Genomic DNA, 13,074 nt, shown 5'->3' with positions numbered 1-13,074 from the left:
TTTCTTTTGAAAAAAAATCAAAAGTCATGATGAAACCGGGTTAAATAATTAGTGTATTATACATGTTGTAAAGATAGAAAAGGCAATAAAAACTAAAACGAGAGAATCACAATGATTAATGAGAAAAGGAAGGATTAATTCTACATTCATAATTTGTTTATAATTTTTATAGCCCCTTTTATCCCATCAACATGAATTTTTATATTTTTATCAAAGAAATTTTTTTTATATATTGTAATTTTATCAATTACAATACTAAATTTAACGTTGATGTTCATTTCCAAGAAAACTCATCAACCACTCTATGAACCAAACTTATATTTTATTTCTTCATTTTAATTGCATGCATTTATTACCACTTAATAAATTAAGCAACATCTAAATTAATTTTTAAGACAAATGACACTTAATAAAAAGCCTTTTTTTGATTAATTACTAAATTGTTTCTCAAAAAAATAAAACACCACACAAATCACCTACACCCCTGCATATTTAATAGATATCTAATATTTATTTTATTAATTGATTGTACATATTTAATAAATATCTAATATTTATTTTATTAATTGATTATAGTTCTTGATAAAAACAACTTGGTAACCCTCTTATATAAATTTGATATACCAATTTAAAATTCAAAGAATCCAAGTGTTAATGGTATGTTTTCATCAAATTTCAACTATTATCCTACTCAAAAACATTATTAATAATAATGTTTCAAAACTCAATATGCTCAGGAATGAGGTTTTTTGAGTGTTTATACATTAGATAATTACACGTTCACGTCAATATTTCATTCTCTAGAGTTCACAAAGTTGGTGGTTGATGGTAGAAGGTCTAAAACCTATAAAACAGTCCTTTGTGGTAGGGGTTTAGGGACTATCCGATGATAAAGTTAGTGATTTTAATAAGAAATTGAAATAAATAAGAGAATAAGCTTTAAATTCTAAGAACAAGAGTGTTTGTTTTTATTTTTGTATGATAAATTCTATAAGAATTAAAGTACAAATACTTAGAGAATGGAAATTATGAACCATTTACCCAAGTAGTTTAGGGGGTATATATAGCCCATGAACCTTATCATATGAACCATTTACCCAAGTGGTTCAGGGGGTATATATAGCCCATGAACCTTATCATGTTGCTTGAATGAAGGAGTTTGAGTGTTATTTCTTTCTGATAACAACAGTGAGAGATATATATATCTCTTACATAATATTAATGTTGATGGAAATATGGTGGCCTTTATAAGACTTTTATACATCTAGAGGTATAGAGAGATGATTATTATTGACTTTTAACATATCATGTTAAAAGTTATAAGAATAAATAAACAAGGCCTCGTGATATGAACCTAATGATCAAATGGTCACGCAACCTATAATCAAAATTGAGATATGATCTCGAAAAGTTGAAAGAGGTTTGATAGGAGTATGATACAATGGAAACTTATCCTAGGACACCAATACTATTGGAATGAATTTGAATAGTGCCATGAAGCTAGTTAATCTTCAATAACTCAGATTCAGTTCATTGAAGAGCTAAATAATGCAAAAATCTCTCTCGCACGTTAAACTGAAAGTTCAAAAGCATTATTCATCAAAGGTTTTGAAATTTAGGCTTTACATGTGTTTAAATAATTTTCAGTTAAGAAATTAACCCTAGGGAATTGATCCACTTACAAAACTGACCCAAACCTTTTTAGTAAGCTCAAACCCTGATCCAAATAAGCCTTAGATCTTAACTGAAAATCAAAGTATTAATTTTGCTCAAACATAGAAATAATAATGAAAACAACAAGTCTTGATAGTGGGTTATTGATGCTATATAAATTAGAAAGAAAAATAAGATAAAATATCTTAATTCCCTAGCTTAAATAATTCTTGGATGAGATTTACCTTCCTAGATACTCTAGGATTGCTTAGCCAACTTTTAAAGTCCTTTAGATGCTAGGAAATCTGATCTGAAAAGAAATATAATTGTTGAAGTCTTCTTTCCTTGTAGGACTAGGATTTCCCTTTAGAACATGAAAAACAATCTTAGAAATTAATTTTGTTTGTAGTCTCTCATCAATTTTCTTCCTTGACTAGAAGAATCAAATCTTTAGCATTAAATAATCCTTTCAAGTCTAAAATTCAGATCTGACGACCCTTTTTAGTTGTTTTGTATGACTAGGAAACTTCCTCCTTTATTGTTAAATATTATCCTAAATAATAGGGACAATAATGAACAAATTTCTCTTTCAATTTTAGAAGAATATTTTGTTGATCCTTGTAATAAAAAGGATCCCAATATTTTAATAAACCCAAGCCAACTTTGGACCCCATTTGGCCCAAACCCATACTTATTAATTTAACCCAAATCAGACCATATATAAGCTCCCAACAAGCCTGCTTTGCTGCCCAAATCAAACCCACACATGGGTTGACCTAATTTGGCCGAATAAACCATCAAAGAGATTGGACCGAACCCATCATCATGCACAAACCAAGGTTGGCTAAAACAAGCTAAATTCCAAGGAAAAACACAATCTTGGTTTAATGGCCTTCTTATCAAACCCAAGCACAAAATCAAAGGCCCTTTATAAGAAATCCATGACTGAACCATATCACTTTGTTTCCCAATATGAGGCCTATAACGATCATCAATTAAATCAATTGCATACTTTTTGAACTTGGAATGATGCAAAATCTAAGGGTGATGGGTCTGACATCTCGCCAGACCCATATGTACTTGAGCTCAGTACATAACTGAACACAAGGATGTTGGGTCTGGCAGCTTGCCAGACCTATATGTACTTAGACTCAGCACATATATAAAACCCAAGGATGTTGGGTCTAATACCTTGCCAGACCTATATGTACTTGGGTTCAGCACGTAGTTGAATCCAAGGATGTTGGGTTTTGTAGCTCGTCAGATCCTTACATACTTGGGCTATGCAAGTAGATGAACCAAATGATGTTGCGTCTGACAGCTCGCTAGACCCACATGTGCTTGGGCTCAACCCGTGGCTGAACCCAAGGATGTTGGATCAGACAGCTCGTCAAACCCACATGTACTTAGGCTTAGCGTGTAGCTGAACCCAAAGATATTGAATCTGGCAAATTCACCATACTTATATGTATTTGGGCTCAACACGTGGTTGAGCCCAAGAATATTGGGTCTGACAGTTTTCCAGACCCATATTTGTTTGGGTTTAGCGCGTAGCTGATCTAAAAAACGTTGGGTCTAGCAGCTCGCCAAACCGATATGTACTTGGACTCAGAGTGTAGCTGAACCCAAGGATATTGGGTCTGGCAACTCGCTAGATTCATATGTACTTGAGCTTAGAGTGTAGCCGAACCCAAGGTTATTGAGTCTGACAACTCACCAGACCCATATGTATGTAGGCTTAGCACGCATTTGAATCCAAGAAGGTTGGGTTTGGCAGCTAGCCATACCCATTTTGCATTTGAACTCAACACATAACTGGACCCAAGATATTAGATCTAACAACTTGTCAGATCCATATTTACTTTGATTTAGCATGTAGCTGAACTAGGAAATATTAGGTATGACAATTCACTAGACTCGTATATATGTACATGAGTTCAACATGGAGTTGAACCAAAAAATATTGGATCTGGAAGTAGTCAAACCTATATCATCTAGATTTGGTATTCTGCTCAACTTAGATATATTATATTATCATCCTATTTTTGATTTTTTAAAATATAAACTTAGATAAAAAATAAAATATATTGATCCATCAATTAATATCCTTAAATAAAATTTAGTTGGAAAGATTGCAAGCTCTTCTTATCATCTTATCCTCCATTAATTTCATTATTTGCTTTTTAGGAATGACGATTCTGCAGAAATTATTTGGACAGATGAGTATAATTTAGACCGGTGGTTATGATTGGTGGTTTTGCAGAAAATAATTGTTTACAATTCTTAAAACTTGTATATACAATTTCATTTATGGTTCTTCGTCAACAATGAAATGCACGTGACAACAAGAAACAGGAACTGCGTACTAAGCTTTATAATTAACGACTTTAACACCTTTCATCTTATGTAGGCCTCTATTTTATTACATCTCCAGACCTCCATTAAAAGAGCTATGTTATGGGTATGAACTCCGATGCTAATTTATAAATGGTCCCCAGAAAATGAATACATATGAATGCCCATAGGCGAGTGGCCGCTATATAGCTAGCAACATTGCGTCCTCTCCTCTCTTTTGGTGGCCCAGTGGCTATAAATTTATAATAGCCTAATAAAAGTCTGCCAACTATTCACATGGGTTTTACCTTTTCCCTTCCCAGCCTAACAAGTAAACAATTTGCCGACAAACCTCTATAAACGTTTGCTGACAATTCAAGCAATTAGTGTGCAAGAACGAATTAAAAACGTGTTCGAAATGAAACATCATATCATATAAATGTCGAACTTTTCAACCCAAACAAGCTTGTGTCGTTTCATTTGTTGTTGGTATTTAATTATCTAGCGATTAAATCAATTAGCTGTTACGTTGGATTAAAGCAACTTCATCCTTCAACTTTTCCAAGATAAGCTTTCAACGGGTTTTGAAGCTGGGTTAGTTAGGTAACGAGATCGAGGCAGTATTTCCTGAATCTCTAAATCTCCAACCTCACTCTTTCCAAAACTTGCTTGAACGTAGAATTCTCCCCTAATGAAAATTCCATGGTTTAATTATCAGACTTGTTTGGAAACCCTCGAAAATAACTTCTCTTAGGAGTACAACATAGTATTTACGAAATATCCAAATCATTACCTTCTCAAAAGGGGGAAAAATCCAAATTATAATGTTTATCAGACAACAGAGACAAAAACAAACCCAATATTATAGAGATGAATTAATGGACACCAATTAGAGTCTACACGCCAACAAGCGTGACTGCCTAAGTGTTGAGGGTGATTGTACTTATTTTCTCTATAATGAGAGATCCTAGACGCAAAATACTACGATCCTTTCTCAATTGTTATTGCTTAAAAAAAAAAAGGGAATCCAGAATCTAATGTGAAGTGAAGATATTCAACCTTGAAATACGTACGCAGACTAATGTTATGGTCAAAGCCTGCGAATTTAAGGAATAGCAGCCTTATCATAGAACGAAAGAGATTTTGGACAAGCTTACAGACAAGTCCAGTTTGATGGCACAAGTTATACGTACAGTGGCACAAGTTCTCTTGTCATATAACGCCCAATGTATGGTTCGGATGGAGGAATAAATGCTTCAAAGCACAAGCTGACAAATAGAACACAACCACTTGTGAACACACAACATGGACATTTCTTCATTTTGAATTTGAATGTTCAAATATGAATCGATTGAATCATGCTTCGACTAAAACTTAGTGCCATTCAAATATGAATCAATTGAATCATGCTTCGACTAAAACTTAGTGCCAAACTCATGCAATGATATCTGAATAAATCATGGAAAAACTTCACATAAAAATATTTATTTTCCCTAACTGATGAGATCTGAATCTAAGTTGTACCTGTAAAACAAGTTTCTTATGGAACAAGAGACACTCTGATGTTTAAATCAATATTTGATTTTGTTTTATCAAGTGACAAGCATGTAAAAATTTAAAAAGATGAAAATGGTATTTTTTGTGTGTAGAGAAGATATGTGTGTTTTTTGTCTCATTGAGAGTGTTCTCTAAGTAGTGTTGTTCAGACGAATACTCCCTTTATCTCTCTCAAAATCTGAGAACATATAGCTTGTAAAGTATTTGGAAAATATCTAGAAAATATGTAAAAAAATATATGGAGAAATATATATGAAAAATACTATTCATGAATAGTACCATGCATATTACTATTCATGAATAGTAAACCGACGTGAGCTAAAAATAGCTCGGTCAGAATGGAGCTTGCACTTGGTTGGACCTAGCTGATGAGATTTGAATCTAAGTTGTACCTGTAAAATAAGTCCCTCATGAAACAAGGAACACTCTTATACTTAAGTCAGTATTTGATTTTTTTTTATCAAATGACAAACAGATTTAAAAAGATGAAAATGACATTTTTTATTTGTAAAGAAGATATGTGTGCTTTTTTTTGTCACATTGAGAGTTTTATATATAGTGTTGTTTAGATGAAGCACCTCCTATCTCTCTCAAAATCCGAGAGCATATAGCTTTAAATATCTAGAAATATCTAGAAAAATATAAAAAAATATATACAAAGAAATACAGATGAAAAATACTATTCATGAATAATACCTTGCATATTACTACTATTCATGAATAGTAAACCAAGGTGAGCTAAAAATAGCTCGGGCAGATCGAAGCTCGAGCTCAGTTGGGCCTTGACCTCATTAAGCTTAGTGGAGCTTGGTTGAGCCTGATTAAGGAGAGAGGGAGAGAGAGAGAGAGAGAGAGGATAGTTTAGTTGGGTTATGGCCCAACCAAGACAAAAAAAATAAAATTTGGTTCGAGCTTAAGGTGAAGCTCAATTAGGCTGCCCAACCTAGCTTGAGGTGAAGCTCAACCTGTCATGATCCCAACCTAGCTTCACATTTGAAAATCAGTTGGTCATCCAACCGAGTTTCGACATCCTTGTTCTTTTTCTGTATTATAATTTGCCTCTAAAAATCTTGTAAACATACATGTTTGAAAGACTTTAACGAGCTAGATAGTGGTAAAAATATACTTATAATATAGGCTTGCATTAAAATGTTATCTTATGAGCATGTCTTTGAATGTTTTTCATATATTTTGAAAATTTATGAGAGATCATATCAATGTTTAATGGAGAAATATCCATGATCTTTTTCAAGATAATAGTAACAGGTACCTAAAGACGGTGATCTTTAGGACCTAGAGACATGTTGTCACAGGGACCTGGAGACAATGGTCACTAAGACCTGGAGACAATGGTCACTAAGACCTGAAGATAAGTGGCCACGAAGACCTGGAGATAGTGATCACTGAGACCTAGAGACAAATGGTTATGGGGGAGAAAATTGGTAGCGGGAACCTGGCGACCTACTAAAGACTATTGAAGACTTCTTCATAGGGATTTTATGAAGACCCTTCGTGTTTGGAGACATGAAGATGATATTTATATATCTTAAAAGATAAAGGATATACAATTTAAGAGATTTATCTTATCTAGAGTACAACATCACTAGGATGATTTTTTGTTTGTTCATATTATATCTCCTCCTTCGTAAGTTCTTGAAGGTACCCTTTGGAGATCTATCTTTCTATATCTTTTGTGAGTGCATGATACTTGTCTATGTCGTGTTCATGATCATGATGAAAGAGATAGAACTTATTGGTTTCCCTGTGCAAAATCAAAATCAAAAGTTTTATCTCTAGTAATAATTTAAGACATACTTTGAAAGATCCATTTAGTTTTCTTGCCTATCATATTTGCTTCGGTTATGGGTTAGCCTCTTTATGCAAGATAATTTGATTTTCGAACACAAGACGTGCCTATTCTCTCTAGTTTTTTTTTTAGTACCAAAGGCAACAAGCCAGCAAATATTAGATTTACTGTGTATAGATGCTGTTAGGCGATTGTATGGTCATATACCTCGTATACTATATATTTTGATAATTAGAATCCATAGAATAGGGTTTTCTAATCATTACACACACACACACACAACACACACACACACACACACACATATTCAATTGTATTTGTTATTCATTAGTGAGTGGGAAACACATTTTCAGCGTTCTCTAAAACAAAATCCCCCAGTAGAAGATAAGATTACTACATTTTCTACAGAGAACACCTTTCATTAATCTGCGTATAAATTTGGAGGTACACTAACGCACCTAATCCATTAATTTGACAAGTAACTGATGAATCTTGACAGCTATATATTGACTTTATAATTAGAAATGAGTGATTTACAAGCAATGATATTGATTCTTCAACCTGACAAAAGCAAACGAAATATTCCAATTTCATATGGACCTCCGTATTCCCCTTGGTTCTTCTTGTTTTCGTGAACCACGATCCCCCTGGGTTAGCTTGTCGCGGTTGCCCCTTTCTTCTCTTACAAGAATTACCAGTAATTACAGTGCGGAGAGAGACGTGAAGTTACTTGCATATGCATCACATTGCGACATCGATTATCTTCGGGGCGATCTTTTGCCATCGGCTCGCCTACGAGAGCTGACAAGAATCGAACGTCTTCGTTTTTTATTTTGCAAAACTAAGATGTTCGTCGGCAACACTGTTGTTTAAAAGTAGCTCAGTACTGTCCCTACAAATTCGTTAGTTTTCTATATATGCTAGCAATGAATTATTAATTAGTTTTCATTTTAAAGACAAGAGTTGTGTCCCTGTTCAATGTAGTTTATTGTGCCAACCCAGCTACTACTGATCGACTAATCAGCCCCAATATTTCATTATGAAAGCAAACCGCCTAGAATTCAATCAACTGGGCTTAACCTCAAGAGACTCGTGATTCTTTTATATGTAGAACGACTTGAAATTCACATGTCTGTCTCAAGTTTCCTGCTTTGTAATTGATCAAGATCATATATTATAACAATAATTTGCTGAAGGTGCTCAAGAAACCTTTTGCGCTTTTTCGATACAAACGCATAAACAAGGCATTTGGGAAAATTTAAATCTAAGAAACATATTTTTATTGTGAAATTATATGATAATAAGTTTACGTATTCACACTCAGACTGCATGCATATAATAGGGACGTGGAGTAGCAGCAGAAATAATAATAATTAAAAAAAGTAGAAAAATAGAAATAGAAACATTTTTTTAGAAGCACTGTGCACATAGATTTTCTTTTATTCAATAAACATATTTTCTTGATTTTTCATGAAAACATCTTTTTAAAATAAATTAGAAAAATAAACATAGAAACAAAATTAAAAGAAAACTACCACTTCTCTTGGTTACAAGTTAATCACCTACCAACAAAGGGTAGCTTAACTGATCAGATTTTTAGTTTGCTCCTCAATGATTATAAATTTGAGTCCCCTCAAGGCTACTACTGAAAGCTTATATGATTGTTAACTTCAGGGCCCATAAAATTAGTCGAGATACGCGCAAGCTTATCCAGACACCCATGTTAATAATAATAATAATAATAATAATTAACCACCTACTAAATATTTGCAAGCATCCCATAGTGTTTAGAAGTGGAGTAAAATAATTTTTTATAATATTTTTTATTTTAAATATATTAAAATATTTTTTTATTTTTTAAAATTCATTTTTAATATGAACACAACAAAATAAAAAAAAATTTAAAATTAATTTTAAAAAATCAAAATTTATTTTTTAAAAAAAAAACAGATTCAACTTTAAAGGCCATTGGGGCTTACAGTCGGTCCTGTTCTTCGAGCCGAGGGGGACATTTCATCACTTCGAATGCTCAGGTGAACCAACGGAATCAGACTGAACTGGAAGTGCCAAAATCTATCAGTCACTGCCGAGACAGCTAATTCGTGAACATATTAAAAGTTTGCTTCAAAATAATGAATTTTGACATCCAAAATTTCCACCCTTCTTGAGTTCAAGTCAACATTTAAACACAGAAGGAACTGGAGTTCAAAGTACTCCATGCCACCCCCTCTAGATTCTGCCCTACATTTTTCCTCGTCAGATTTTTTTGCCCGATCCCTCTTTTGGGATATATATGAAACAGATATGGCCCGACAAACTGGAAAACAGACTGACAAGAGTGCCTAAAATCCAGTGCAGCATATTGACAATATCACTTCATGTTGTATGGTTTAATCAAGCCTAAAACATTGACAAATCTGGGGGTGGTCCATACACAGTCCTCCAAGAAAATGGGATGAGCCATTTACCACCTTCTCCTGAAAGAAAACATTACACCAGTCAGTATAAATGCCTGACCTCCTAATAAACAACTTGCTGCCTTAAACAATCAGGGCTGTCATAAAATATGGCCTGTACTTGAAGTTGTGCAACTGCTAGATAAATGATTTTTTTTTCTCAAGACAAAAATATAGAGGGAATTATAAAACGTATGAAAATGATGTTGGATAGCCTCATATCACAGTGAGAATTGATGCTATTAATTGCTGGAAAACAATATTCAGCTAAAATAGTGTTCGATCATTGAAATGCAAAAGCATTTCAACGTGTAGCCTGGATGAAACTGTAAAATACATCACCCATCTGAAGCAAAATATTCTAAAACGTTAATAGGTTGATGTGAATAGTAAGAACTCACCATGGGAGTTATCGATACTCAGCCCCAAAAGTTTGCTTGTTGCCTCAGCCAAACTAAAAGCTTCAGGTGTGTTATCCCCTTCAGAGCAGTAACACAGTAAACATGTAACTTTTATCCCTTTTGCCTGAGTTCAAAAACCCAAAAGCTTATACAAGTCAGATTTATTTTTTGATCCATGTGCATTGAACATTGTGGTTAGGAACTTAAATGTTACTCGAAGCAGAAACTAATCTTAAAACATGAATCCAGTTTGAAAGCTAAATAGAGCATGCCATGGAGTGTGTCTTAAGGGTGTTCACACATGGGGACTGGTTCATCATGCTTCTTGAAAATTATTACCTTGAAACAAGAAAAAAGGGCAGCAAAAGGCAAACTTGGGTAGTAATCCTCGTCTTCTGGTTCATCTTCAAATGGTAGGTTGTCTTCCTGCCTGGCATTTCCTTCAGCTAAAGAGCTAAGATATTTCCAAGACCTTTGATCAGGATTATATTCCTGCCATTTTTTCCACCCCAGCCGTTCACAACAATCATCTGTTCCATCAGTATTGGTGCTAGATAGGTAAAATATCTGCATGCCACTGAAGATAGCTAAATGATTAGACGACAGCAGAGTCTATCTAGCTCATTGCTTCGGTGTAAGCAAGTTTGAATATTTTCTCCGCTAACAGTTGCTCCATCAGTAAGCTCCCATTTATGTACTTCTCCAGCCTAAAACAGTTTTTATCCATTTCTAAAAGGACCAAGTTTCAGAAATTTTCAATAGTAGGGAGAACTTGAAAATAACAAGACTTAAGGGTCCCTCATCAAGTAAAACAAAGATATAGGGGGTTATTTGGCCAGATATTCAATAATGTTTAGATGCTTTGAGTACAGGCTTACTGTTAAAAATGTCATACCAATTAAAGAACTTTAAAGATTATAAATAACAGCTAAGCATCGATTGAAGAAACCACGATTAGTGATTTGAATACCTTGATGTATCAATCTTTTGCAATCTCATAAACTCTAAGCTAGAAAGCACCAAAACATGATTCATTCCAGTAGCAACAGCAAAATCGGCTAGGTTCCTAGCAAATTCGACCATCATCCCCTGTTTAAAGAAATTTGTCCCCATTACTAATTTCCAAAAAAAGCAAATGGTTATTATATTGAAAGTTCATCAAATTCACAAATGAAACCAACTTCTCATGCATGGTTAAAAGTGTTATCCAAAATCAGTGGCGATTCAAAGACATGAAAGATATGAAAGCCGTGGAAAACTCTGATTAGAATTCCCATTAGGTTCCAGCGACTCATCAATACATCCAATCAGGCTTGTGAGAGCGTTCCAAAGGGGAATAAAAACTGATTGTGAATGAAAAAATCCTTTCAGCTGGGCTTTCAGTAGTTTCCAGTTTTGTATAGCAAACTGAAAACGCATAAAAATCAAAGCATGGAACTACTTTACCTAACTTGCATGGCATAACATTTAAACTATCAGTTCATATTTCATCTGCGGGACTGTAGTTTCCACTGTTCAAGTACACACAATTCCCTTGACATGAGTTTCGGTTTCAGACACATGAGTTCAAAATGTCCACCCTTCCATAAAACTCATTTATTCAACATTACATAATCCATTACAATTCCCACATATTTTACCAGCTTTGCAACTTTTTTGCTACATATCATCAACTTTACTAGCTCCAGGAATCAACAAATAACATTCACCCAAACAAACACATTCTTACGCTCACCAAAACGACATCCAATCCCACATCCAAATTCACATAAATAATTATTAGAAAGAAAGGAAAAGACAAGAATCCCACTACCTTAACAACCGGAGATCGTTGTTGCACGAGCGCCACCCCATTATTCCTCGAATCATAAGCTGCGGAAAGCAATAAGCCAAAAAGAAAAAAAAAAAATCAATTCAATGCCTCCAACAACATCAACACGCACATACACAAAACCAAAAATTAAACTGACAATAAAAAAATCCAAAAAAAAGAGGCAATTAACAACCTTCAAGAGGAAGAGCAAGCTCGCCGCACGGAGTGGGACCATAAGCATCGTTACCAACACAAGGCAAGATATAAGGATCATCCAAATACCCAATTCTTTCAGCTCTTGTTGATGATACTAACAAATCAACTGCTAACTGCCCAACATTACCTATTGATAATGCAGGCTAAAAACCCACAAAAAATCGCAAGATAAAACATAAAATTAAGCATGTAATGACATCATTAATAACAAAAACCCTGAAAATATTAAAACTTTATGAGAAAGCTTGCAACTTTAACATACCAGAATCAGAGTTGAGGTTTCCTTGTTAAGGCATTTTCCTTCTTCGATTATGAATTCCATTTTCCTGTTCTTTTCAAGAAACTAAATTTGGGTTTCTTTTTTTAATGCAAATAATGCTTCCAGTTCTTGCTGCTTTTATGTAGCCAAAGAGTGGTCTTCTTGCGACTTGAAGAACAAGATAGAAGTTTGGGCTACAATTTTAATATTTCGCCCATCTGTTTGTCAAGGGCCGATGGAAAACATGACCCAAGTTGCCAACATTAAGCCTTTCAGTTTATGGGCCTGATACCGAGGTTTCGGCTTTTCTCCTCCTGAAATCATTGGCAACGACAAGAATTGTACAGTATCGGCTGGCATTTTCCTGCCTGCGTGATATGGTCAACAGTGTTCTCCTGTCAAAGGATTTCCACCTCTCCATATCCCTGCTTGCCTGCAATTTTCTTTTCTTCTTTAAATTTGATACGTTTAGGTGTCGTATATAACAACAAACTGTTTTCCAGCCAAGATAGTTGCCGATGCACAAACCTTTTTGAATTCGAACAACATGAAAATTTAACGTTACTATCACAATATTG

At 34.3% G+C, this 13,074-nt stretch overlaps 1 protein-coding gene across 2 annotated transcripts in view; it reads right to left on the bottom strand.

The window, feature by feature from the left end:
• LOC7461186 (uncharacterized) overlaps window positions 1–12,667 on the bottom strand; it is a 28,147-nt gene extending 15,480 nt beyond the window's left edge. Inside the window, exons 1-7 of one of the 2 annotated variants that reach the window (XR_008058983.1) lie at window positions 12,500–12,667; window positions 12,215–12,380; window positions 12,022–12,080; window positions 11,179–11,297; window positions 10,548–10,785; window positions 10,209–10,332; window positions 9,576–9,828 (exon numbers count right to left, since the gene is read on the bottom strand). Coding sequence is in view for 1 of the 2 variants with exons in the window: in XM_002305367.4 (XP_002305403.1) it covers window positions 9,752–9,828; window positions 10,209–10,332; window positions 10,548–10,785; window positions 11,179–11,297; window positions 12,022–12,080; window positions 12,215–12,380; window positions 12,500–12,559 (843 nt within the window). In the remaining variant the exon portion in view is untranslated. Of the gene's footprint in view, window positions 1–9,450; window positions 9,829–10,208; window positions 10,333–10,547; window positions 10,786–11,178; window positions 11,298–12,021; window positions 12,081–12,214; window positions 12,381–12,499 lie in introns of those variants that run through there. The other variant, XM_002305367.4, reaches the window with a different exon arrangement.
• Window positions 12,668–13,074: the final 407 nt, after the last annotated feature.

Source organism: Populus trichocarpa, chromosome 4 (assembly GCF_000002775.5).
Source record: "Populus trichocarpa isolate Nisqually-1 chromosome 4, P.trichocarpa_v4.1, whole genome shotgun sequence".
Classification (NCBI taxonomy): Eukaryota; Viridiplantae; Streptophyta; class Magnoliopsida; order Malpighiales; family Salicaceae; genus Populus; species Populus trichocarpa.
This window is presented reverse-complemented; position numbering and strand designations above follow the sequence as displayed.